Raw genomic sequence first — 26013 nt, 5'->3', positions numbered from 1 at the left:
ATCGAATAAAACTGTATTTGCAATAAAATGACAATTGTAGGCTTACAAGCATCTTGAATCGATACACATTCCTCCATTTTCGCACGGCCTGTATGTATCCACGCAGCGCAATCCTGTGGAAAGAGAGGGCACAATGAGGCAGAGACCACTTCAAATTCAATAACCCTGAAATAGGACACATTACATTTCATTTATTTCACTGAACCCCATACAACAGGCATCTCCCGCTTATTTCAGCTACAGACTGTCCCTCGAAGCTTTACTTTTATATACATTGAGTCTTATCTGTGAGAGTGCCGCGAGATAACGTTCAGATTCTTTCACACAGACTCCGCTTTGTTTGAATGACAATAGAAATCAGCACGTGAACTCTTATCAAATGCGAAAAGCGATATTAGGAGTGTGATTTCCTATGATATTCTAATACTTAATTAAATCAGTAGAACTTTTGCCTATCTATTTGTAACTGTTAACTATAAAGACGCATATCCTATTCGTAGGTGTTATCTTCAAAAGGCTGCCGAAAGACGAGCGCATGCGTTTTCTGTTTTTATTTTAGAATATAAGAGTGTATTTCCCATATCTGTGTACTTACTTTAATCGACTAACTCATTGAACTCACAATAAGAACCGAGAGAAAATGACATTCCAACTTAAAGCAAAGGTAGACTATTGTAAAAAGAAGAATCTGGACAAAACAAACCTTTTTGCTCATTACCACCTCCATGGGGAAAAAAAGTATTTTTTTAAATGATTTGTTTGTAAAAATTGATTAAATGCATAAAATGCATTATGCATTGAACAACAACAACAACAAAAAAAAGCTTAATGTATGAGAACTCCCACAAAACACATCATGTTCAATTAAGTCTTTTTGACCATATCAAAAACGTAAAATATACAATTCAGAAATAATCTAGTGCAGTGATTTAACAGTACCCAGATGACAATCTCAATTACTATGCACGTTGATAGGAGGCTTACTACCAGTGCAGCGAAGCGGACATTTACTCTGTTATTTTCTCACGGTTTAGCTATTCAGACAAGGACAAAATGCATACAGATCCAACTAATACAATGCGCTCAAAAATCACCTATGCTATGTAGAAGAACTAAACTCGTAAAAGTTACACCACAACAAACAATTATCAACTGCAACATTCCTCACCAACAAAGAGAAGTCCTCGTGCGGTGTGAACTCTTTAAACCCCATCATCATTGCATATTCGTGCATGTTCTGCAATGATCTTCACAACAGTATTCGTCGCGTAATTATCCTAATAGTGCAACGGTTTATCATTTAGCTACACTGAAATTTATCCCGAACAAGTGATGGACTGAAACAAAAAAGTTTATGAGAACTATATAATGGCATATCTTGCATCAAGCATCAAGAAGCTGTGAGCAAAGCCGCAAATGATTCTGAGCCTCATAAAAGAAAGTTAACAAATCGAAGACAGTTGTTTTAAGTTCTTTCATTGATTCTAATGTAACAGGTTGTACGTTCACACATGTCCTAAAACACAGTTAGACCCAGACAAAGGGGAGAAAATAATCAGTCATCTTACCTTCGCTATTTTGCACCAGATATAAAATTGACAGAAATATCCAAAGACTGTAATTCCCCATTTCTGTGGAAACTCGATCCTACTCCTTTTTTGAAATGTTAGCAATAATACATCCTTTAAAAAATGACGCGGTGATTGAAGTTCCAAGGAATCACATTAAGATGAAGTAGAGTCATAAAGTTAACTTGAGTGAATTTCATAGAAATTGAGTGTTTTCGATATAGTCCAATTCCGTATTTCCCTCTGCAGCTCGGACTCGGCTGCCGTGCGTCTCGAAACACCTCCAGGAACTTTTGAAAAAGTTTCTCCACTTCACTTCGAATCGGAGTCCACCGCCAGGCTTTGTATCACTCCGCCCCCTTCCCAAGCCTTCGCTCTCTCAAGTATGTTATTCGCCCTTCCGCCGGACTGAATAGCGCCGCGGATTCGCTAAAGCCGTCGAAATGAATCCGAATGTATTTCCGTCCGAAAAAGAAGTATGTAGAAGTTTAAAACTTAAACGAAATTAATGTTTATTCTTCCTATATCACACAAAAACTACAAGTCAACTAATTAGATTATCAAAGGTAAGACGCTGAAGACAAATTTGATGCGGGGCAAACTGAATCGAGTTAAATTTAGGAATGTAATTATTTTATTTTAAAAATATATTTATATAAAAATATATTTAACTGAACAGAATATAGTGAAAATAATGTTTTCAAAGTGTATGGGCAGACTGATCAGGTTTGCGTGCTTGGCCTAGAGTCAGTAACGTTAGGCTAACATAAGGATCAACAATCAGTCTAAACTGCCAAGTATAATGTTTAATTTAGCAAATATACTTTGAGAAACAGAAATAACAACGAAATAAAATCTATCATTAAGAGATATGTTAAACCTGGAAACATGCGAATGAGAGCTAGGCTCACTGCTAAGCATAGCAAGTTGTACACTAGGATTATGTCATACAAACAAAAACGATGCAAACATTTTACTTTAAAATGTTAGATTTAGTTCTGGAGATTTGGTATTTGACTTGCTATAGAAGAAGCTTTTGTATACACTTGATGTTGTGCTATGAATTGTGTTTGTTAGATGGAAATGAGAGCAGACGTTTCCCTCCCTCATTTCTCGCAAAGCAGCATGGATGTTCACTGAAGCTTCTTCAGTACACCCTGGCCTGGTGTACTCATTTTCTGCAACATATAGAGACTCAGTTGTTCTGTGGCACATAGCAGAGCTGGTTGCTTACAGAGACAATGGCAGTCATTTGAATGAGAAAAGGGGTACTGCATTATGACACAGTTTCTCTCTGCAGGGGGTGCAGGAGGGGGGAGGTGGCAAAACACTAACATTTAAGGATGTGGTTTGTCCCCCATCTATCATTGAATAAATTAGTGCAAGCAATGTGTATGGAATCTAACAAGCTCACAACAAATAGGTTCGTTCGGAGAATGACATCATTTTGCGATGTGTAGAAAGTTTGTTTGGCCTATCTAGCAGGTATTATTTACTGCAGAATTCAATCCAGAGATTCATAGAATGATTGTTTTCCTGAATCCTCTAGCAAAGTCATTTAGCCTACAAACATGTATTTTATTTCACAGTGACTGTAATTATCATGGTATGTCTGAGAACCAGTAGTTCAGCACCATATTATTGGCCTATGCTAGAGATTTTGTTTTTATTTATCAGTGTTGGTCGATATTGGATATATATATATATACATATATATATATGTATTTCATGCTTATTTCCTCTGATGTTACATTTAGATAACCTTTGCTATTATCTCAGAGTCAATTAAAGTGAATCTTAACCTATTATTTAATATTAAATGTGACCTTTATGAAATCTTTGATAGTGTACATGTCACACAATGTCGTATAAGGTCAATTTTCAGTGTATTTTATTATTTATTTATTTTTTTAATAATTTTTTTTAATCATTTAAAATGTTTTAAATTGATTAAACAGTATCGTAATACCGACCATAACATTAAAAAATAATTATCGGTTTATTACTGTCAGCCAGAATTTAATTATTGGTGGGCCTGTATTGGAAATGGCCAAGCTGTCGTACATCTATATGTGTCATATAATACAGTTTGTTTTCAAACAGAGAAATGGGATACCACAATTCACTATAAACCATAATTTGAGCACTCACTCTTATTTATTGTGGTTTTATACCTGATTAGTTAGGTTTTCATCACTTTTCCCTCTCTACTATTTTTAATCAGAGACTCTCCTAGAGTATTTATATTCCTTTGAGTGTGCACTTCAGATTATCAGGACTCTCTTCTGGTTTTGCTAGATAATTGGAGAATGTTAAGCAACAGTTGTCTGATGTAGCGTCTTTGAGATGTCTTTTTGGATACTTGTGGATTTGGAGTACTAACAGGAGGCTTTCTCACCCGCCGTGTTTTGGGACGCCGTTTTGTTTATTGTTTTGTTGTGTACGAGGTTAATTCATGCACACGCTGCAGTGAAGGGGAGGCAATATTTTTTGTCTGTCTGTCACTCTGTGGTTACGGCTGGCAGATGACTTGGCAAAGATCCATATAGATAGCTCTGTTGTTACAGTGCTCTGATGACAGAGAGAGAGAGTAATTTCAGATCATTTTAGGTCAAATATGAGAAAAAATCTTGGTGATTATTGGTTTTGTAGAGCAGTTAAAAATTGTTTTGAAGGAACCTGTTGAAGCGCAAAATGCCAAAGCGCAAAGCATTGCGTTAGCTTATCAGATGAGACTCATTAAGCTTGACACGAAATGTTTCAATATGTGCACCTCAGGCAATTAAAGGGTTAGTTCACCCAAAAATTAAAATTCTGTCATTTATTACTCACCCTTGTGTCATTCCACACCCGTAAGACTTTCGTTCATCTTCGGAACACAAATTAAGATATTTTTATTGAAATCTGAGAGCTTTCTGTCCCTCCTTAGAGATCCAATGCAACTACCACTTTCAAGGTCCAGAAAGGTAGGAAAGACATACATTAAGATTATGTAAAAAATATATAATAAACATGAGTTTTAAAGAGAATTTTTTTGAAAGAGCCTTTTGTATTTAATGTAAAATGACACAAATTTGTATTTGTTGATTTATGTCAGCAGCGTGTGAAACTGCAGATGTTTTTAGAAACTAAAGTGAAAATGAAGGGAAAGAAAGGTGATGAGATTCTCGCAGAGCTCGGAGGGGTTCCAACATCAGACAAACAACAAGGTGACGGACACTGATTTACAGCCCTGTTTACTGCTGGTAAAGGTAAAATGGTCTCACGCTTGCCTTCAGCACAGGGAAATGTAGAGGTCATATGCCTAGTTTCTGATTAGTTAAACATCCCATTGATGTAGTATTTCTAAACAACAAATTCCATGTTAATGGCAATGATTTGCTCAGCTGTACAGATTCTTGACTAACTACTGTATATTGATGTGCATCAAACATCACCACATATTTGAGTACTATTGTGACGTAATAATGCTTTGTAATCCAGCCTGCTTTTTTTGTTGTTATACTGTTTTCTGTTCTTTGTGCGGATTGAATGGTACTGTGTGTTTGCCTTGTTCTAAATGAAAGTGGGATGGTGAATCTACTTTTTGAAGGTGGACCACCCTGTGGGAAGCCAAACGTCCCTGTTCCTCTCTTTTCACCCACTTAACCCCCCACCCCAGACTACCCAGGGGAGATTGCTGATGATAACTACACACTGATACATACAAATAAGCCTAAAAAATAATTGGGGTAACAAGCTGTGGAGAAAGGGATTGAAAATTGCATAAAACTGCCTTTGAATTTATCAAAGAGAGGAGGGTTACTACTACTGTAGCAGAATGGCTTTCATCATTAATATCAAAACTCACCAATCCTGTTTAACGGTTTGGTAGGTTATAATTAGCTATAGAAAATCTAGTATTAGGAAGGCCAAGATTTTTTTTTTGGTGATATTTCTGGACCACAAAGGGTTTTCGTTTTGTCAAACAGGTATTCTCACCCCAAACTCATGCCATTGAAAAAGTTAGCGTTGCATTGTCAGACTTCTTTAACAAATAGATCAGTGTTTTGAAAGTGACAGTTTTGACACATGGTGGTGGAAATAAAACATAAATTGTTTACTGAAAGCTGTTTTGGACATTAAGTAATGCATAGTAAAATCATATTTTAACATAATTATATACTTACTGCAACTTTAAAACATCTTTTATTGTATGTGACCCTGGAACACAAAATTAGTCATAAGGGTCAAGTTTTTGAATTTTAGCACAATATTTGGCCGAGATACAACTATTTGAAAAACTGGAATCTGAAGGTGTAAAAATAAACAAATAAATAAATAAATCGAAATATCGAGAAAGTCACCTTTAAAGTTGTCCAAATGAAGTCCTTAGCAATGCATATCCATTTACAAAAATACATTTTTGATATATTTATGGTAGGAAATTTACAAAATATCTTCATGGAACATGATCTTTACTTAATATCCTAATGATTTTTGGTGGTAATTTTGACTCATACAGTGTATTGTTGGCTATTGCTACAAATACACCCGTGCAACTTATGACTGGTTTTGTGGTCCAGGGTCACATATAACCTTTGCAAGTAGATTTGGGTATTGGAGATCAATTATATGAAAAGAGTAAGAGTAAGGCTTTTTTACAGTTTATAGTAGTGTCATTATTTTATAATTATTTTTATATAATTTTTTCTAGTATGTAATGTGACTTAGTCATATGTTTGTCTAAATGTTTGAAACAAGTGCTGGAATATTTTCATTGCAAAGCTGTTTGTGGCATCAGGTTTTTAGTGACCACTACAAAGTATACTTAGCCCTGAGTGATAAAAGACTGCGTGAACTGTGACTGTTTAAATGCTGCCTACCCTTTTAAGCGAGAGGAGGATGTGTGTGAACTATTTGTGCTAGCATACTACTTGGCCTTTAAGTGCAACAAGCTATGAGTCCTGAAAAGACAATAATGATTTTACCACCCCAGTGCAGTGTGATTTATGTGGGAAAACTCCACTGAGCGCCTGCAGAGAGTGTGGAGAGGATTAGAGCCCCCACCACAAAACTCGTCATGGCCAATCAGCAACACAGACCCCTACTAAGAAACGTCACGGCCAATCAGAGAGTTACTTTTGTAACCACTGTCATTATTACCTTGGCTTGCTCTCACTACATGATCAAAGTTTGGCAATTGGTTTGATTATTGTTCATAGACATTTCATTTTAGAGATTTCTGTTTGTATTTTCTTGGCCTATGAGGAGAAGCTGTAGTAAAGGTTTGGACATGTCCATTTATGGTCATACCATTGATGTCACCATTTTCTGCTTGTAATCATCTCCTGATCTTTTCTCCATGGTCAGAAATTCTCACACCTACATTCTGCCCTCTCTCTCTGTTCCGTGCGTGATAAGAAATGAATCCTGTAGGTCTGGTGAGGTTTGGAAAATGAGGGTCATCTCTCAGTTAAACCTCTGCATTTCCCAAGCAGATATATATGGAACCTTGTTTCTGCCACTAAATAAAAAATAAAAAAGGTAATTGCGACTTTTTATGTCACAGTTCTGGCTTCTCCCAAAGAAATAAAGGCACAATTTTGAGTTATAAACTCACAATTCAGACTTTTTTCTTGCACTTCTGACTTTTTCTCCCAATTGCAAGATATAAACTTGCAATTCTGAATTCTTTTCTCAGAATTGTGAAATATAAACTTGCAATAGTGAGTTATAAAGTCCAATTCTGAAGAAAGACACAGAACTGCGAGTTTATATTCTGACTTTATAACTCAGAATTCGGAGAAAACAAGTCAGAATTGAGAGTTTCTGAGTTTTCTTCTCAGAATTGTGATTCATATCACGCAATTCTGACTTTATAACTCACAATTGAGTTTATATTTTGCAATTCTGACTTTATAACTCACAATTGTGAGTTATGAAGTTGGAATTCTGAGTTTATATCTCACAATTCTGACTTTTTTCTCACAAGTGGGAGTTTACATCTCGCAATTTTGACTTCTTTTCCCAGAATTGCAAGAAACACTAAATTGCAAGAAATATAGTCACAATATCGACTGTGAAAAGTTCAGATTTTTTTCTCGCAATTCTGACTTTTTTTCTTGCACTTCTGACTTTATTTCTCGCAATTGCAAGATACAAACTCACAATTCTGACTTCTTTTCTCAGAATTGTGAAATATAAACTTGCAATGGCGAGTTATAAAGTCCAATTCTGAGGGAAAAAAAGAATTGCAAGTTTATTTCACGCAATTATGACTTCTTAACTCACAATTGTGAGCTTATATCTTGCAATTCTGACTTTATAAAACACAATTGCAAGTTATTATAAAGTTTATATCACACAATTCTGACTTTATAATGTGCAATTGTGAGTTTATGTCATGCAATTCTGATAAAAAGTTGCGATTATACCTTTTTATTTTTATTCAGTGGTGGAAACAAACTTCCATAGATAAATGAAAGTCAAAATACATTTTTTTTTTTTTAATTTTTATCCATGATTCTGAGAAAGCCAGGCTGACCACAGACCTATTTTCTCATATTGATGCCAATATATGTTCGTTTTGAACGGCCTTTTTGTGTTTTCCCCTCAAAATAATCATCCATTGTCCAGTTAAAAATTCCATAACACATGCATTGTATATATGAAGAGTAGAGCAGTTTGCTGTTCTATTTCAGGCTCAAAGGTTTGGAAAATAAATCAGTTTTTATTATGACCTAAAACAGCTTGGCGAGCAGTCTCCTCAGGTTGACCTCTCCTACCACATTCCCCCACTTTCCTCTCATTTCTCTCTCTCTCTCTCCCTCTCTCATATTCACACACACAAACATGCATTACACAAAGAGGTTGTTATCCTGAGCAAATAAGTGAACGATAGATCACTGCCGGCATTGTGAGACAAGGTGTTTGATTTTCACACCAGCTTGCTAAATTATTATTAAGTTGTGTGAAACTGCGCTCTGTTACAGTGTCTGTAGATGTGTGGGAGCGAAGGAATGTTTATGTTTAGGGATCAAGGGTTCATTTATTTTTTGGCGCATTTCCCACTCAATCTCATGTTCTGCTTTTTCTCCCTCTTGATTGTGCTGCATCAAGGCAGAAGTGATTTGTGTCCAGTTGTTGGGTTTAATTGCTGATCTCAGGGGTCCGAACCCAGAAAGTCTTAGCCATGAGAAAGTAGAACTCTGTCCCATCTCTGCCCGGTCCCTTTTAACAAGTCATCAGCCCATCAGAATCTGTTCACAGTGTCTTTTACTGACGTCTGTGTTTGTGTGCAGGAACTAGTTGAGTGTGCAAAAGCTGGCTGCTCAGCGTCAGGAACTATATTTCAGATGATGGCTGGATGAGAGCCAGCTGGTGGAATTCTGAATGCCATTGCTGTGTTTTTGTGTGAAATAACTGCTTAAGTACGCTGTGGACAGCTGCAGGACAGTGCCCCCTCCGCGTCTTCCTCCTCCCTAGGGCTGTAAATCTGACTTGAGGACAGGAGGTACTGGCGACTTGTTGAAAAGGGTTCCTGAGAGGGTCCTGAGGTTTAGTGCTCGGGGTCAGGGGCTGTGTTAAAGGCCCTGGAGCTGAAGCTCAAATGCCGATACACTGATAACCCATCGTATGCCTGAGGCTACACTGTTGCTCGTCTTTCTGTTTTTTTTTGTTTTTTTTTTCCTCCAGAGGTTGTATTACTAAACCACACCTACAAGTGCTCTGGGCCACTGGGGTTGCACTGCGGCACTTGGACTGATCTCTGCCATGGCGTCTGTGTGCACGGAGTCTGGTGGAATGTCTGGTCATTTAGTCCGTCGTCATGAAGGAGACCGCATTTGACTAATCTGACAAATAATCACTAAACAAATAAGTGATGGAATGTCTCGTTCCCTTGGCACTGGTTAAAAGGTCTTTGAAGGATGTTAAGAGTGGCATATGTTCAACCTAAAATGTCAGAAAGAGACATATTGAGAAAAATGACTGAATTACAACTTCAATTGATACTGCATTTGCCTCTGAAAAAAAGAGAAGAAAAAGAGTTTGAGGCAACCCTAGGCCTCTGTTAGACTCCGTCCCTCCCGAGTCAATTGTTCCTCAAGCCTGGTGTCAACCCTGCGCCATCAATCACCCTCTTTCAGAGGAGGGGAGACAGGCTTGGGACACGCCCCTCAGGACAGGGGGGTGGTAGTTCTCATGCCCTCCCTGCCTCGCACAGCCCCACATCCTCACAGTCGCAACTCCGACAGCTGGTCTGGTCATTAGAGGTAGGCCGGGACCTGTGGGCCCCCGAACAGCAACGACAGCTGCCAGCCCACTGTCCCCCGGCACCCACACGCACTCAGTCGCCCCCGCTTCAGACTATGATATGTATTATATCTCTAATCTATTGTCATTCTTTTTGGCTTCTTTAGGGTGGCCAGGGATTATGTACTTAACTCACTTAAGTCACTTACATATGCCTCTTGAGTATAGCAAAATCTGTTTGTGTGTTTGCATTTTCACATTTGGTAGTAGTCAGCCAGCTTATTAAGTGCAAAGGTTAACTGATGTCATTGTGGTATGATTGCTGTATAATTATAATATATAAAATACTGAATGCTGAAACTAGCTAAATCTCAGACTTAAAGGATTAGTTCACTTCAGAATTAAAATTTCCTGATAATTTACTCATCCAAGATGTTAATGTCTTTCTTCAGTCGAAAAGAAATTAAGGTTTTTGAGAAAAACATTCCAGGGTTTTTCTCCATATAGTGGACTTCAGTGGGGTACAATGAGTTGAAGGTCCAAAATTCAGTTTCAATGCAGTTTTACATGATCCCAGCTGAGTAATAATGGTCTTGTCTAGTGAAACAATCGGTCATTCTTTAAAATTTAAAAAAAAAATGTATGTACTTTTTAACCACAAATACTCGTCTTGCACTGTTCTGCAATATGCCACGCATTACGTAATTATGCGTGATAAAGGTGGAAGTACCGATCCAGTGTCTATGCAAAGACGTAAAACAACGTTGTCGGACGATTTTGAAGTTGGAGGAAATGTTTTTCGCCTTACCACAGTTCTTCCGCCTACGATCTTTCCAATGTGATTACATAATGCGTGGCAGATTGCAGAGCAGTGCAAGACAAGCATTTGTGGTTAAAAAGAATATAATTAATTTTTAATGACCGATCGTTTTGCTAGACAAGATCCTTGTCCTTCGGCTGGGATTGTGTAGAGCCCTTTGAAGCTGCATTTAAACTGCAAATTGAACCTTCAACCCATTGAACCCCAGTGAAGTCCACTGTATGGAGAAAAATCCTGGAATGTTTTCATCAAAAACCTTAATTTCTTTTCAACTGAAGAAGGAAAGACATGAACATCTTGGATGACATGGGGGTGAGTAAATTATCAGGAAATTTTAATTCATTAAAGTGAACTAATCCTTTAAAAAAAATCTCTGACCACAATAAAAAAGTACAATTGAATGGAAGCCCTGTTTTTGCCTCAACTTTATATACCTCACAATTGTAACTTTATTTCACACAATTATGACTTTATATCCATTTTATTTTTTTGTGATCACCTTAATCAGTGTCTGTGCTTCATAAATAATCTGCATATTCCATAAGCAGGTTATTGTAGATAACAGTGATTTAGGTTGATGACACGCCTATCTGTCATTTTTTGTGCGCTTTGTCTGTTTGCAACATGCATCTCTTTTCACAATAATCCACCTGCATTAGCTTAATCATAGCCTTTGTGTGATTGCCCACAAAAGGTAATGGAAAGGAAATAGAAAATAAAATCTCAGCATGAGTGTCAAGTGTAACTCCATTATATGTTAAAAGAGGGAATGCGAGGCAAACATGAAGGACTGTGTCAGAGAGTTCATGCACAGATTGATAATCTTAAAATGATTGAGTGGTTCAGTGTGTTTACGTGTATATCTTTGTGCGTGTAAGTGACGAGGGAAAAGAGAAAAGAAAAGTGGTAGTTGAGATTACGCCACACTCCCTCAGGCTCTTGTTACTCATGCACTACTGGAAGAACTCTGGTTCCCACGCCTCCTCACAGAGGTGAGTGAAACTACACCCACAACTTCACCTGTACGTGCCTGCCTCAGCACAGCCCTTTAGCTTCAGCCAAACCATCATCTGTGTGTTTTTTTCCTAGAAGCGACTGAGAAGGTGACAAATTGGCATGGATACAGCAATAATATCAGCCAGAAGATCACAATGGCAGAGCTCTCTTACAAAAGGTGTATAATTACTACAAACATGGCATTCACTGGAGGACCTCCCCAGCAGAGATCAGTTAAGTCTGATATAAACAGACTTGGTAGAGAGGTATAATTTTCATATGCACATATTGCTTTGATGTGTGTACTTGTTGCATTATTATTCTTCTTATGTGGGTACTGACAGTGACAGTAAAAAACACACTGTGCACCTTGCTGCTAATACCAGCAGTCTGTCGACAGCCCTGATCATAAAATTAATCACCACCTTTGTTTTTTAAAACAGGTTATATTTTTAAAAGTTACCACAATCATCCTCTTCTTCTTCATCACCACTGAGCATAGGCTGCATTAGATATTCACTCCAGGATGTTATCACACACTGTGGTGCAGCTGCTGTTTCACTTCAACAGAGTGGAAGTTCCTGACAGACTGGCCACTTGGCTGGCTTACTGAGCCTAGGACGGGATTAATTCCAGAGAGAGAGAGTGGAAAAAAAAGGAAATGCAGAGGGTGGCAAGCAGTTTATTCACGGATTCCATTGGCCCTTTAGCTTTAAATCATATTCAACTGACCCAGGCCTATTGTTGAGGAAGGAAACTGCCTAAGCAGTTTTGAGAGCTGGAGAATGGAATAGCGTGTAACAGGAGCGGAGCTCTGGCAGTGATGAAATAACTTGCATACCTTATGCTTTAAGGATAACCATCTTTAACAGAAGAATATTGTAGAGAATCTTTCACTCAGCTCCATTGCTCTCTCCACCAATACGCTCTTGCCAAAACAAGCGATTTACTCTTCGAGATGTAGTGAACACAGAGAAGCATAGTTGCCTTAGCCTTGTTTGTCCTCATAACCGGGAATCTCGTGGTCTGGAGTATTCCTTGCAACGTTTAGACTCGTCTCTGGATCTATGTGTCTTTATGCGACCAAAAATGTATAATGGGAAGTACGGGAAATATAGCGAAGGCTTACTGAAATCCATCAAGTGGGTCAAGTGCGTGATCGAAGTTTACAAGTTTTTTTTTCTCCAGCAGTAGGAGGGATGAAAGAGCAGACATTCCACGTTGGCCCAAGGGCAGGGTGGGGGAGGCTCTAAGACCACTTTTATTAAAATATATTGAAGGAAAACAAGAAGTTGCACTGTTGGAGGGACGAAAAATCAGCATGACAGACTTCTCTCTCTCTAGAGGCTTAAGTCTGTAGTCGTGAACCTAACTTCCTCCCTCTCTTTCGTTCTCAGTGTTGCTCTCTTCAACTCCCTATTTGTGCAGCTTCACTGATTTAGTTAATACTTTAAAAGTCCAGTAATTGTAGTTCCAGGATCTCCAATCTGATTTACTCTTTCACTGTTTTAAGTCCTCACTCTTTCAACCCTTCATTTCCTTACTCATTATGTTCCTTTCTCCATGAACACAATAGCCCACTGCCTCAGGTGAGGGTTATTGCACTGGGTGTGGTTCACAGTTCACAACTAAGGAATCACATTCCACTGACCATCTACAATACCTACTCACTGATATCCTGGTCCTCTCTTTGTCAGGGTGATTAAATAACCCTGCCTCTGGCCTGCCTGACCTTTGTGACCTGGTCTGTGTGCGTCCGTAGACACTAATTAGAGACCTGATAATGCAAGAGAAAGCAGCTTTTCACCAGAGCTCTCAGATCTCTGTTCAACCAACTCGCCTCTACTGAAAACAACTGAACATTTCTGACAGGGCAACAGTCCATGCACTTTAGATTTCAGTCAGGCTAAATAATTTGTATTTGTTTTTAAATTTTATGTAAATGCTTCCATCTGACTCAAATCAGCTCATTTATTTTGAACTAACAGTCCTAGAAATACAATAGTAGCTTGCCTTTGTCCAGCTTGTTTACATGTTAGTCAGTCTAGTGTGCTTTTGTCCAAATTAAATATTTTCAGTCTGGTTTTTGTGAAATCAGACTAACGGATATAGATAATTTGATAGTTGCTCGCCTTTGTCCACCACATATTAATCAGACGACATTTGGCCTCTGCACTGTGCATTTGCTCTAGAAAAGGAGAGAGGTAATGTGCAACATGCATTTAAACTTTGTGCACCTTCAATTTGTTCGCAATCTGTATGCCTTTTCTTTTTTGGTAAACAAAAAAAAAAGATGATGTTTTGAAGAATATATCAAGTTTTTGTTCATACAAAATACAAGCCTTCAAAATACTATCTTTTGTATTACATGGGAGAATGAAAGTCATACAGGTTTGGAATGACACAAGAGTGAGTAAATGACAGAATTGTCATTTTTGGGTGAACTCTCTTTAATACTTGTAATTTTTAGATTAGAAAAGTAGTTTTGTTCAATCTGGATGCATCATGAGAAGGAATGTTGCCCACTGAAGGGAATCTCTAACATATACAGTACTGAATTTGATTTGCCAGAGCTCTGAAGTGGGAAAGCAATGGGGCGATCCTGGCATTCCAGGGCTCTGTCGTGTCGTCTCCTGGTCTCTAATTTGGGAGCAGCTGTCGGGCTCTGCAAAACCTAAGCCATCAAAGCCCAGCTAAAAGGGGCTGGGGGGGGGAGAAGGCACAGAGGTCAGCCCCACAGAAAAGCCCTAACTCTCCAGCACACTTTCCAGTCTCTGGCAACTCATGCCAAGTACACAACACCTGCACCAGGTTAAGCACAGTGGAGATTACAGGATGACTGTAAAGTTATTGCGGCCCATAATAAAGAGGCAGTAAAAACAGATGGCCACTCTCAGGAGGATAATGTTCCTTTTGGGAATAGAAGTCTTGCTGTCTTTTCAGATTGAGATTATTTTTTGTCAAGGTGTCATCTCAGAATTTAAAGGACCTATTATGCAAAATTCACTTTTATATGGTGTTTGAACATAAATGTGAGTTGGCATTGTGTGTATACAACCACCCTATAATGGTAAAAATCCACCCACTCCTTTTTTACTCCCTATAAATCATAAACAGTGTCTCATAATAAGCTGTTTGCAGTTTCAATGCAATGTGATGTTACATTGCACAGGCCACGCTCATGATGGCTGACAAACTCTGCCCTATTAGCATATACCCCGCCCTGAGTGAGCTGTACACAGTCCGCCATTTTTATCTCCTCGCCAGAGCATTTAACAGCAGAATTCAAGAAATGTATTCTTATTGAAGATACTAAAGTTATTCAGTCAAGAGCAGTGAGTAATTTTCTGTTTTTCTTTTGTTATTTAGCAGCATATATAGCAGTAGGTACTGTAAATTAACCTGATTTCACTTTATTACACATCTAATATACACATGCTATTTCTTTACATGCTGTTTACGTTCACAGACATAACCGACTGCATTTATATATACTTTGTGTGTTTTTAAGATGTGATAGAGAATTTAGTTTCTCACGGGACGCGCCATCTTTCTGTGCACGTGCTTCAGATGTGTGCGACTATATGAGAAGTTTACACTGTTATGACTTTAAAATGCATATATATAATAAACTTTCATGATGAAGAAGAACTGCAATGTCACATGAGCGTGATCAAGATAGAGGTGATAATCAAAACAAACAGATGTTTTGTTAGTTTTTGGCAGAGTATCTGAGGAACAAGCTGTAGGCTGCGCCTTCTTCTGAAAAGTGGGGTGGGGAGCAGCAACTCATTTGCATTTATAGAGTCATACACAAAAATAGCATGTTTTTCCTTCCACTCAAAAATGGGCATTTACAACATGGTATAATAAATGATCTGTGGGGTATTTTGAGCTGAAACTTCACAGACACATTCTGGGGACACCAGAGACTTCTATTACATCTTGTAAAAAGGGGCATAATAGGTCCCCTTTACTGAACTTTGGAGAAAGTTTATCTGAATTACTCAATTTACTCCCAATATTGGATCATTTTCAGTTCAATGCTTGAAACTAAACAGCAAATAACTGAAGTGCCAAATTTTGTGTTGTTTTAAAAAACAATTAAAGAAGTAACCCTTAAACTGTCAGCATTAAAAGAAATTATTTCAGTATAGCCTCAAAATGCACAACATCAGTGAAACGCTGTGATAGTGATCCCTTTTAAATTATTGTAGGTACCCATGAGATTGTCGTTTCTCACACTGTGGTGGGCTTGTTGAGACACACATACCCTTGAGGATTCCAGATGTGGTCTGGTTTCAGTTCTATGAAAACCATTAATTACACCATTAAGTCTTCTATGGGCCATAATTAGTGGGAATCAAACTGTGTTCCAGGTCAGGTGCATGGTGATTGATTTATCTCTCTCTGTCTGCTCTCTTACTCCTCCACTCACATGCCCTCTACAGGTCATGTTTGCATAACTGTAGTGATAGTTAAACCTTGTTTTCCACTCTTTTTTTTCTGGAAACCACAAAAGTGATTTTGAATGTGATGCTTTTGACAGGGTTTTATAGTTTCAGATTGCATGCATTGTGAAATTTACCAAAATAGGATCAAGACCAGCAGGGCTGTTTTCTTGTGGTGCTATTTCAACAGCTTGTACCAATTCAGCTCCTTCCTTATAACCGTTATACAAACAGAGGAAGAAGTAGTAAATCCCATATCCCAACAATAAGATCAACCCTGGGGCTCAGGCAGGAAAAGAAGCTGTACCAGTGGGATTCAGTGCCCAAGGGGATGTGGTGGTTGGGGACTGCTAATCAAAGATAAGGGGTCATCTGTATCCTTTTACATATGTGGGACTTTCCCCCAATTGTCTATCTTTGTGTATTTGCAGGTTCAATAGTTTTGGGTCATTATAGTTCTTGTTTGGTGAGTTGCCTTCCTAACACACATTCACACTTATTGTAAATAACATCTGTGCTTGTTATTCCAAACCAACCACCTATCATATAGAGGTCACTTTTCACAATCAAATCAAGTCCTGGGTTATGAATAGTATCAGTTTTTATTCCTCATTTTATCATCATTAAATATCTTGTTTTACTTGGAAATACGACTTTTAAAAAAGTAAAATGGGTTACAAACACCATTTCATGTTGCCTTCAAAGCTTTTTTTTCCTGTGGATGGTCCTTCTCTATGGGAGATCATGGCTGGGTTTTCTCCTAACAGTAACACTTCCAGTTTAAACACAGCTGGAGGGTAGGAGAAGATCATTGTGGAAACACTCGGCATCTGTGGTGGTTCACTTTGAACTCCAACCTCACATTGCTTTTGCCACAAGTATGCATTGTGACTTTGGCCTTCTTTGAAATCAAGAATACATAAATGTAGGGATTTTATGTAAAAAAACAACAACAACAACAACAAAAAAATTAAAAGATTTGAGTGTTCCTGAACTTTTTTAGTGACATTCAGAGGTTAAAATGACTGATAGCTTTTTTCTGAGCTGATTAATCAAATGTATTTACTGGATGTTTTTAGTTTAGAGGCTAGAGAAGACAGCTGGAGAACTAAAGGCCAATCACAGGTTAAGACATGTATTTGCCCTGGATTATTAAGTGTTTTTAAAAGTTGATGGTAGGGTTGTTTTGATGTGTTATACACGATAGCTAATGATTGAATGTTTGTATATTTATGAGCCAAGCACCGAAGGTGTGTAGGCACCTATTGTTCACAAGTTCACATTTACATAGAATTAAATAGAGTAAAAGTTTTGCATATCTGGTGTGCTGTCTGGGGGGAAGGCTCCGAGCTCAGAATTTTGGCCCAAACCCAGAGTTTCCTCCAAACCTGCTCCTCCTGAACTTTGTTAATAAAACATCATTTATCGTTAAGCCCAAAGGATGGTTCACTTTTTACGCGTACGCGTACTTGAGTTCATGGCGCGCATAGAACTGTTTGTGGGAAAGTTATGAAATTTGGCACACAGATAGAGGATAGTTTTTACATTAACCATAGCAATTCAGTAGTCTCTAACTTAATCACTCTAGCGCCACCAACTGTCCAAAATTTTATGTAATTTTTCATCGTGAAAAAGTTCCTGCCATTTTGATTTCCGAACTTTTTTCCAAACTCCGCATAAAAAGATATATAATTTCTTTACATACACTGAAAGTCCATAGGGTCCAAAACAACACTGGATACCACTGACTTACATTTCATGGAGAAAACCTGTTTTTCTTTTCATTTTTCATTGAAGTGCTAGTAGTATTTGAGGATGTGAGAGAGTTCAGTCATATTTGGAATATTATAAAACTCTTGAAGCACACAGTTTATACTGTGCTTCAAGTAGTTGTATACTCTACATTGATCTCTTTGTTTTTACTTAATCTTCTATCTCCTTAATCGGGCCTCCTTCTTCCATCTCTGATGGGTTGTCCTATTCATACAGAGGGTTGTTTACAGTGCTAACAGCTTTTTTAAGAGGCACAGCACTTATGTCAAGAGCTTCTGATGACACAAACACATGGGTTGTGTGGACATGTATGAGTTTCGATGCTTGAGTAACAGCCTGGCACATGCTGCAACATCTTCTGTTCCATGACTCAAAATCCCAAACTTAGTTAATCCTCCTCCCAGTCTTGTCATGAGCTAACGGCCAATACCAGATTTCTGTATTTAACATCCAATGTTTTTTTCTGTCATGCAGACTTTGCTTGGATGCTGTTTGCCACTGTACCGTGGTCTTGAAAAATTAGTAGCGGGATGAGGTTGAACGAGGAGCAGCGCATGGAGCAGATGTCAGGCTCTGTGTTTATTTGCGTTTCAGGAGGGGGGTGTTAGTGTGGGAAAGCTCCTCTCCACGGTTGGGATCAATGTGGGAGAGATAAGCTCATGATGTGGCCTTGGTCAAGCATGGATGAAAACTGTTTTGGTGTGTGAACTTCCTCCCATGTTGTAATTTCAACATAACATGAGTCTCAGCAAGGCCACTATATGAGAACTGTTTTTTTCCTCTCCCCTTGTGCCCGGGATGCTCTTTCTGTACATACTACACCGCAAGCCTTTGGGAACTTAACAGGGTCTTGATCTAAATGTTCCCATTAGGTCTGCGGGTTTAGCGTGGGAATTGAGAGCAGAGATGAGAGGATGTGGGAGAGTTTTCTCTGTCGCTGATGAACACAAGGCATATAGCAAGGCTGAGATTTAGAAATGTCTCAAAGGCATCCATAGTAGGTGGGATATTAAATAAAAAAAAAAACAGGACCCCTATGTTTTCTAAATCCTTGATGCACACTGCCTGATAAGAGCTTGTCCTTATGTTGTGAAAAATAAAGCAAACTGACTCTACCTGATCCTGTCAGCATCTTCCCAATATGACTTTTTTCCCACACTGTCTCTTGCTTTGACATACTCCTCCTGCAGCTGTTATAGTACCTGTCCGAAGTTTATAAACAGTACAATATTGTAACGTTTTTTAAATAATTTTCTTCTGCTCACCAAGGCTGCATTTATTTAATTAAAAATACAGTCAAAACAGTAATATTGTTGTTTAATATTATTAAAAATAATTGTTTTCTATTGTAATAAATTTGAAAATGTAATTTATTCCTGTGATGGCAAATCTGAATTTTCAGCATCATTACTCCAGTCTTCAGTGTCCCATGATCCTTCAGAAATCCTTCTAATATGATGATTTGTGGCTCAAAAAACATTTAGTATTATTATCAATGTTGTAAAATTTGTCATTATAGGAAGAGAAATGTCTTCAAAGCAGTTCAAGTTCTTCTCAGTGGACCACAGTGTAAAGCACTTTCTCAGCTCCTCTCATTTAGTGTCTGACAGTGCGGATTGTGCTTATATCACTTCTAAAAATATTAGTCTTGTTCCTGTATCGAGGTGAAAAAGACTGAAGGAAGCATGAGCGTGAAGCTGTGTTTTTTTCTTGATGCTTTATACGGTTTGAAGATTGAAGCCAAGGCAAATTGTGATTCATTTAAATAAGACTGCATGATATACAACTTAGCTAGACTTTGTTCTTGATTGACAGAAGTTTTAAACCACCAGTGATCTAACATCCTCATTTACCTACAAAATTTGAAGTGGCACTGCATAAACCCAAGCAAGGCCTTGTGCTGGAAAAGGTATGTCAGTTTTGGCAGAGTAAAAGAGGTCATGAACTGCATATACTTCATGTGAAGGCTAAATATAGATTTCCAGGCAAATTTCAATCTTCATTTGAACAATCCTGATGTTGATTCTTAAAATCTTAGGATTTAACTTTACTCTATGTACACATGTAAACTGTTTGAGTACCTCTTAAAGGGTTAGTTCACCCAAAAATGAAATATCTGTCATTACTTACTCATCCTCATGTTGTTCCAAACCTGTAAGACCTTCGTTCATCTTCAGAACACAAATTAAGATATTTTTGATTAAATCTGAGTTGTTGTTTTTTTATCCCCATAGAAAACAATGTAATTACCACATTCATAAGCACTGAATTATGCTTCTGCCAGTGGGTGTACACGAAATATACACAGACCTGTGCAAAATATTCATATATTTGTGGTCTATTGGTAGAACATTTGCTATGTGAGTCAGACGTTCCAGGTTCTAATCATCAGTGGTTCTAATCCGCCCTCGTTTAGTTTTTTTCCCCAACATGTTCTCCAACCAATACGCCTATATAGGTTGTTTGTCACCTTCCTTAAATACGACCCATAAGAGCATTTACTAAAGTGGAGTGTTTACCCTATTGACAACAGGACACTTTCATTTTAATTCATGAAATACGACTCATAAGATCGTTTGCTAAAGTTGCGCCCCTCTAGACAACAGGACACTTTCATATTAATGCATTGTTCACTTTTATCTGTGTCATGTTTCGGGTTTCGCGTAGCTCAAATGGTAGAGCATTGCAATATATAAGAATATACAATCATGTGATCATGCAATTGTGGGATTGATCCCAGGGAACTCATGTGCTCATAAAGTGTATGCACTATAAATAACTAAGGGTCGGTTTAGGGGTGGTGTGGGTGTAGTTGTTAATAAAGAAATGAGTTTTGTTAAATGGAAGTAGGAGAAATGGTGTAAAAAGTCTACACATTGCATTTGAATGAACACGCATTTTGATTGGTAACGACAGTCATACATCATTTCATGACAACAGACGTAACGTGACACTGTCATTATTTTTACGCCAGCTAGAGGGCGCATGACTTTAATACGTAAATATAGGTCGTAATAAGTTGCTTGAATCTTATTTGGAGGACAGTCTGTTTTTTTTTTTTTTTTCTCAGTAAGACCAAAGATGTTCATTAATGATTGTATATAAAGAGGCAAGAGCAGGGATACATTTGTGTGCATTTTGTTAATGATTTCGCTGGAAAGAATAGAGAGTTACCGCAACACCATTAGCGATAGATTGACGTGAGCCACAAGAGAACGTTCCGCCACTGGTAATAGCGGCATGATTTGAAAAACAAAACATTCCAGTGCCAGATAGCTTCTTATTTAATACAAATTAATGTCAAATGGATAATTTGCATTATAGGCTATCCGTGCAGCAAAATGTTTCAAAAAAGTGATGGGGACGTGTCCCACCCGCAAATTACACGTATGTTACCAAACAAACAAAAGCACATTCTTTCCATGAGTGTTGTCGCGAGTCGCGCTCTCGCTGATATCTGATGATTAGTAGTGGCTCACTAAATAAAAAAATTCAATGAATAATTATTTACAATAAGCACTTACAATAAGAAAACCATTCTATAGAAAGAACAAGAAGAGAGTTTGAGTTTGAGTATGCTAATTGGTTGAGTGCGAGAGTGAAGGAAATCCGCCTGCGAGCTGAAAGATTTGTGCTCGTGCATTACTTGGATGTGCACTCGACATTTTTCATTAAAATAACATAATAGAAATGGCCTCCAATAAACTATAAAAATGTGAAGATAATCATGTCTGAAAGCTGCAATTGAGTTTTCATTGGTTAAATCAATGGAGAATATCTCGTATTTTTCGTGGGTGCTCGAGCATTTCCGTGGGTGCTCGTGCCCCCGAGCACTCACGGGATCGGTGCATATGACCACATTCAAGGTCCAGAAAAGTAGTAAAGCCATCGTTAAAATAGTCCATGTGACTACAGTGGTTCAACCTTAATATTATGAAGCGACTAGAATGTGACTAGTGTGCAAAAAAAAGGAAGACTTTATTTAACAATTTTGTCTCTTCCCTGTCCTTCTCCTACGCTTTTCACACTGTAAACACAGTGCAGCACTTCCGGGTTCTATGTCAGAAAGCCGACTCGGGTCTTATGGGTTTAGAATGACATGAGGGTGAGTAATTAATGACAGAAATTTCATTTTTGGGTGAACTAACCCTTTCTGCTGTAGTAATCCTGCCATTGTGTTTTTAGACCAGATCACACTGTTAATGAGTGAAGCAATGCAACACCATTAGCTGTGTTTGTTTACTGCAAAAGCCTGATGCAGGGTGCTTACAGTGCAGATAGCTAGTAAATAAAGTGTCTATTTATGGTTTCAATCTGGTTTCCACAGATCTGTTAAAAGCAGTTGAACTTTAGTTAGGGCCCTGTTGTTAATTTTTTCAAATTAATATTTTCATAATGTACCAAGAAACCTTAGCTAAGAGAGAATTTATTTCATATGTAGGGAAAAATGGCGACATAATTAAAATATACCCAAGTAAAACTGAATCCAATCAAATCTAAATCTGATTTGAATCAAGAGCTTAAGAATTGGTGCTCCTGTTGATTTAGACAAGTCTTGGGAGAAGTAACATTGAAGGACTGCAACCCAAAATTCACTAATTGTAAAGGTATTTACAAATCAATCAGTGATTCAGTGCTTTATGATGAAAGAAGTCTTGTACGATCCTTGAAAATTTGGAATCCGAAAATCTGCATCCGGCATGAGAAACTTGGCTTTTCTCATGGTACAAATGTTACTACGAGGTAAACATTGAGCACTCATTCAGAGAGATATATAAAAACCCAAAAAGCCTCATCTGAGAAAGGGACAGAAAAGATTGAAGCAGGGTGGACTAAAAAGAAGAAAATGCTCCAATGTGGCATGTAACTGTAAACAGAACTGTGGGCAGAGTTGTGTGGTGCACCCTGTGTGGTCTTCGTCTTCCTTCTCAGCAGTGCTGTGGATCTACAGCTCTACTGCGAGCTTGTGTGAGGAAAGGGGAGAGGTCCAATAAACAGGCCTTTTTGATGCAGGCACAACCCTCTGCCAAATCCTCCTTTTGTCTCGGCACAGACAGCACAGCCATCTCGCAGTCTCTTCTGAATCCATTCCTCTTAGCTGTTGTATGGCAGCTTTTACAAGCCCTGCTGCGCACAACTTGCAGAACAGAGACAGAGAAGAGAGCTTTCTTTATCTATATATCTTTCAGTCTACTTTATGTGTGTGTGTACCTGCTTAACTATATTTTGGGGAGTTTTATACCCAGAAGTGCGCTAAAACTGACAAAACTGACTTTTAGTGACATCTGGGGATGTCCTTGTGTGTAAAACAGCAAATAAAGAAAATTTAGGTTAAAGTATTTTTAATCTCTATGGAATGTCCCCATGTAGACAGCCAAGTAAATGTGTGTTTTTGTGTGTGTACTGAAACATTGCACAAGACAATGTATGCAGTATGGCACCCATTATGAGTATTGTGTCCAACCAAAGCACATGATACGTATCTATCTCTGGCACAGTTGTTTCACATTTTTTCTTAAACCTGGTTTTAACAGGTCTGTAAAACAAATCAAGGTTGACCAAGCATTCCTTTTCAGTTGGAATGATTGTAAATATAAAGTTATGATAAGAAAATCTCTGTTGAGAAAAGCAGTGTTCCATGAAGACATTTTTACTTGAAAGCTCCTTCTTGCAAAATTTGGTTTATAGCTACAATTACATGTCCTCAAATAAATTTTCTCTTCATATTTTATCTCCTTTTCTTATGGCAAAGGATATTGAAAGGAATTTTACAAGTTAATTTTCACTTGTTGACCATCTCACATGAGCTATGGTTTGGCTCAGGCACTTGGTATATCAGACCAACTGGCTTTGGTGCAAGTGCACTATATTTTTTGCTCCCACTAAAAGCAAAAGTACATTTATTACCAGTTTAAAAACATAATATACTATAGTCTTATCAGAGCAGGCACTGAATATCTCTGGTAACTACACCTGTCCCCATGTGGTCGCAATGAACTTCTTTGCACCAAGCTGGAATGGCTCTCTGAGAATAGGATATAAAAGCAGAGATTTTCTTTTCGTTTTTGTTCTCTCCCACTTGGCAGAAGGGGGTTGGAGTGCTTCCAGTTGTCAAGGGGACTGTGATTATCACCATCAAATGCCATTTTGTTGAGTTGTTATTTCAAGTTAAGCCCAGTTCCCTTGGTTCTCCCTGTTCCTCCTAATTTGTGGTGCTAGCTTGAGGAAACTCTAAACTGAGCTTGGGATCAGATGCACTCCGCATGCCTATTTCCCACAGTTGGGAGCAGGCGGCACAGGCCAGATATTTGACACTAATCATTCATTAATAGCGTAATGCAGCTCCTGGCCAAACCAATGAGACGGAGCCTGTGACAGCTGCTGGTATGTCTAAGCGAGAGATTCCAAGAACACACAAAAACACAAGAGACAAAGAACAGAGTCTATTGTGAAGCCTCTTTTCTTTTTCAGAGCCTGCGTTTCGTTCCATGTGATAGTTTCAAGATGGCGAGAGAAATATTGGAAGCTTACCAGTGTGATAAAACAATCAGATCAAATTCATGGAGATGGACAAGGGAAGAGGAATGAAAGAGAGTGGCTGTTTCCTGCGGAGTAGGAAAGAATAAGATGATGAAGGCACGGCCTTCAGAGATTGATTTAAAGGGTTAGTTCACCCAAAAATGAAATTTCTGTTAGTAATTACTCACCCTCGGTCCACACCCGTAAGACCTTCATTCATCTTCATAACACAAATTTAGATATTTTTGATGAAATCCGAGAGGTTTCTGATCCCCAAGAGAAAGCAACGTTGTTTTTGCGCACCAATATTAAGGTTGAACCACTATAGTCACATTGAATATTTTAACTATGGTTTTACTACTAATCTGAACCTTGAATGTGGTAATTACGTTGCTTTCTCTCGGGGATCAGAAACCGCTCGGATTTCATCAAAAATATCTTAATTGGTGTTCCGAAGATGAACGAAGATCTTACGGGATTGGAAGTAATTAATGACAGCAATTCCATTTTTGGGTGAACTAACCCTTTAAGGCACTGTTGTGTGTTTTGTATTTAGGATGTAGATTGATATCAGGTTTTAATGTTTGTATATTGCTAGTATTGCCTTGTATACTTAATATACGTGATAAAATTGAAAGCTTGGAGGTAAAATTTGTGTCAGAAAGAAACTTTTTATGAACTTTTACTTCCTGTGGTTTATTTTGAGGGACATGTTTCAAATAAACTATAAAAGTAAGTTCTCAAGATGAATGTTCAATTATACAATAATTTCTAACTATAAAATAGTATTTTTTTAATTATATCCCACTCCATATAATCAAATACACTCACTTCAGAAACAGTTAAAACATATTCGCAGATCCCTGCAAAATAAAACGAGTAAGAAAGGAAAGAACTAAAAATATGGTGAAAGAAGATTTTGGTTATGCTCTCTACTTTCTGCTTTTTGCTTCAAGCATGTTATTGTTGGCGATTTAATATCAAGCATACTTGAAAATATCAGAGCGCCTGCGAGAGCTTGAGTTTGTGTCTCTGATTGGCTCATCAAGCAAGATTTGGCAGCAATCTGGGGTTTTCAACCATAACCAAGCAAAACCTTGCAGTTACAAATCCAGGGTTAAGAGCTGTGGTATCTAGCCACCTGTTGGAGATTTGGATCCATCATATGCTGTTACGGAACTATTCTGAAACACAAGCTGCATATGCACAATGCAGCCCATCTGTGATCTCACACTAGAAATAACAATGAACCACCATTTTGAGTTCTGATAGTGCTTTGTGTTATTGGAGAGTTCAGAGCACAGCATTTATTTAATCGTCGACCTAACCCAAGATCTTTTGCAGTTAAATCATGTCTGGCCTGTGACGTACTAATCTCAGAGGTTTATGACACTGTGGAGGATTTTTGCAAGCATAGTTTTCTAAAAAAGTGTCAGGCATTTAAGGGTTCTGTTATGACTGACAACAACTTGGACTACTTAAACAGCCCCAGACAAATATTTGAAAAAACAAGCACAGCCATAAAGATATGACTGATATAACAAAAAAAATTCATACAGCCTCTCTCATTAATAGCTTTCATAAACATCTGGGGTCAAAAGTCGACTCTAAGGCATGCCAGATTTTTTTTCCATGTGTAGTGAATGGAAAA

General features: G+C 38.1%; 2 protein-coding genes across 3 annotated transcripts in view; one reads left to right on the top strand and one right to left on the bottom strand.

The window, feature by feature from the left end:
- notch3 (notch receptor 3) overlaps positions 1–1872 on the bottom strand; it is a 32137-nt gene extending 30265 nt beyond the window's left edge. Inside the window, exons 1-2 of the mRNA XM_067382577.1 lie at positions 1569–1872; positions 47–113 (exon numbers count right to left, since the gene is read on the bottom strand). Coding sequence (XP_067238678.1) covers positions 47–113; positions 1569–1629 — 128 coding nt within the window. The 5' untranslated portion in view covers positions 1630–1872. The remainder of the gene's footprint in view (positions 1–46; positions 114–1568) is intronic.
- Positions 1–26013, top strand: part of col5a3a (collagen, type V, alpha 3a) — a 217600-nt gene that overhangs the window by 30617 nt on the left and 160970 nt on the right. The window lies entirely within an intron of this gene.

Source organism: Chanodichthys erythropterus, chromosome 3, assembly GCF_024489055.1.
Source record: "Chanodichthys erythropterus isolate Z2021 chromosome 3, ASM2448905v1, whole genome shotgun sequence".
In the NCBI taxonomy this organism is placed as follows: domain Eukaryota; kingdom Metazoa; phylum Chordata; class Actinopteri; order Cypriniformes; family Xenocyprididae; genus Chanodichthys; species Chanodichthys erythropterus.
This window is presented reverse-complemented; position numbering and strand designations above follow the sequence as displayed.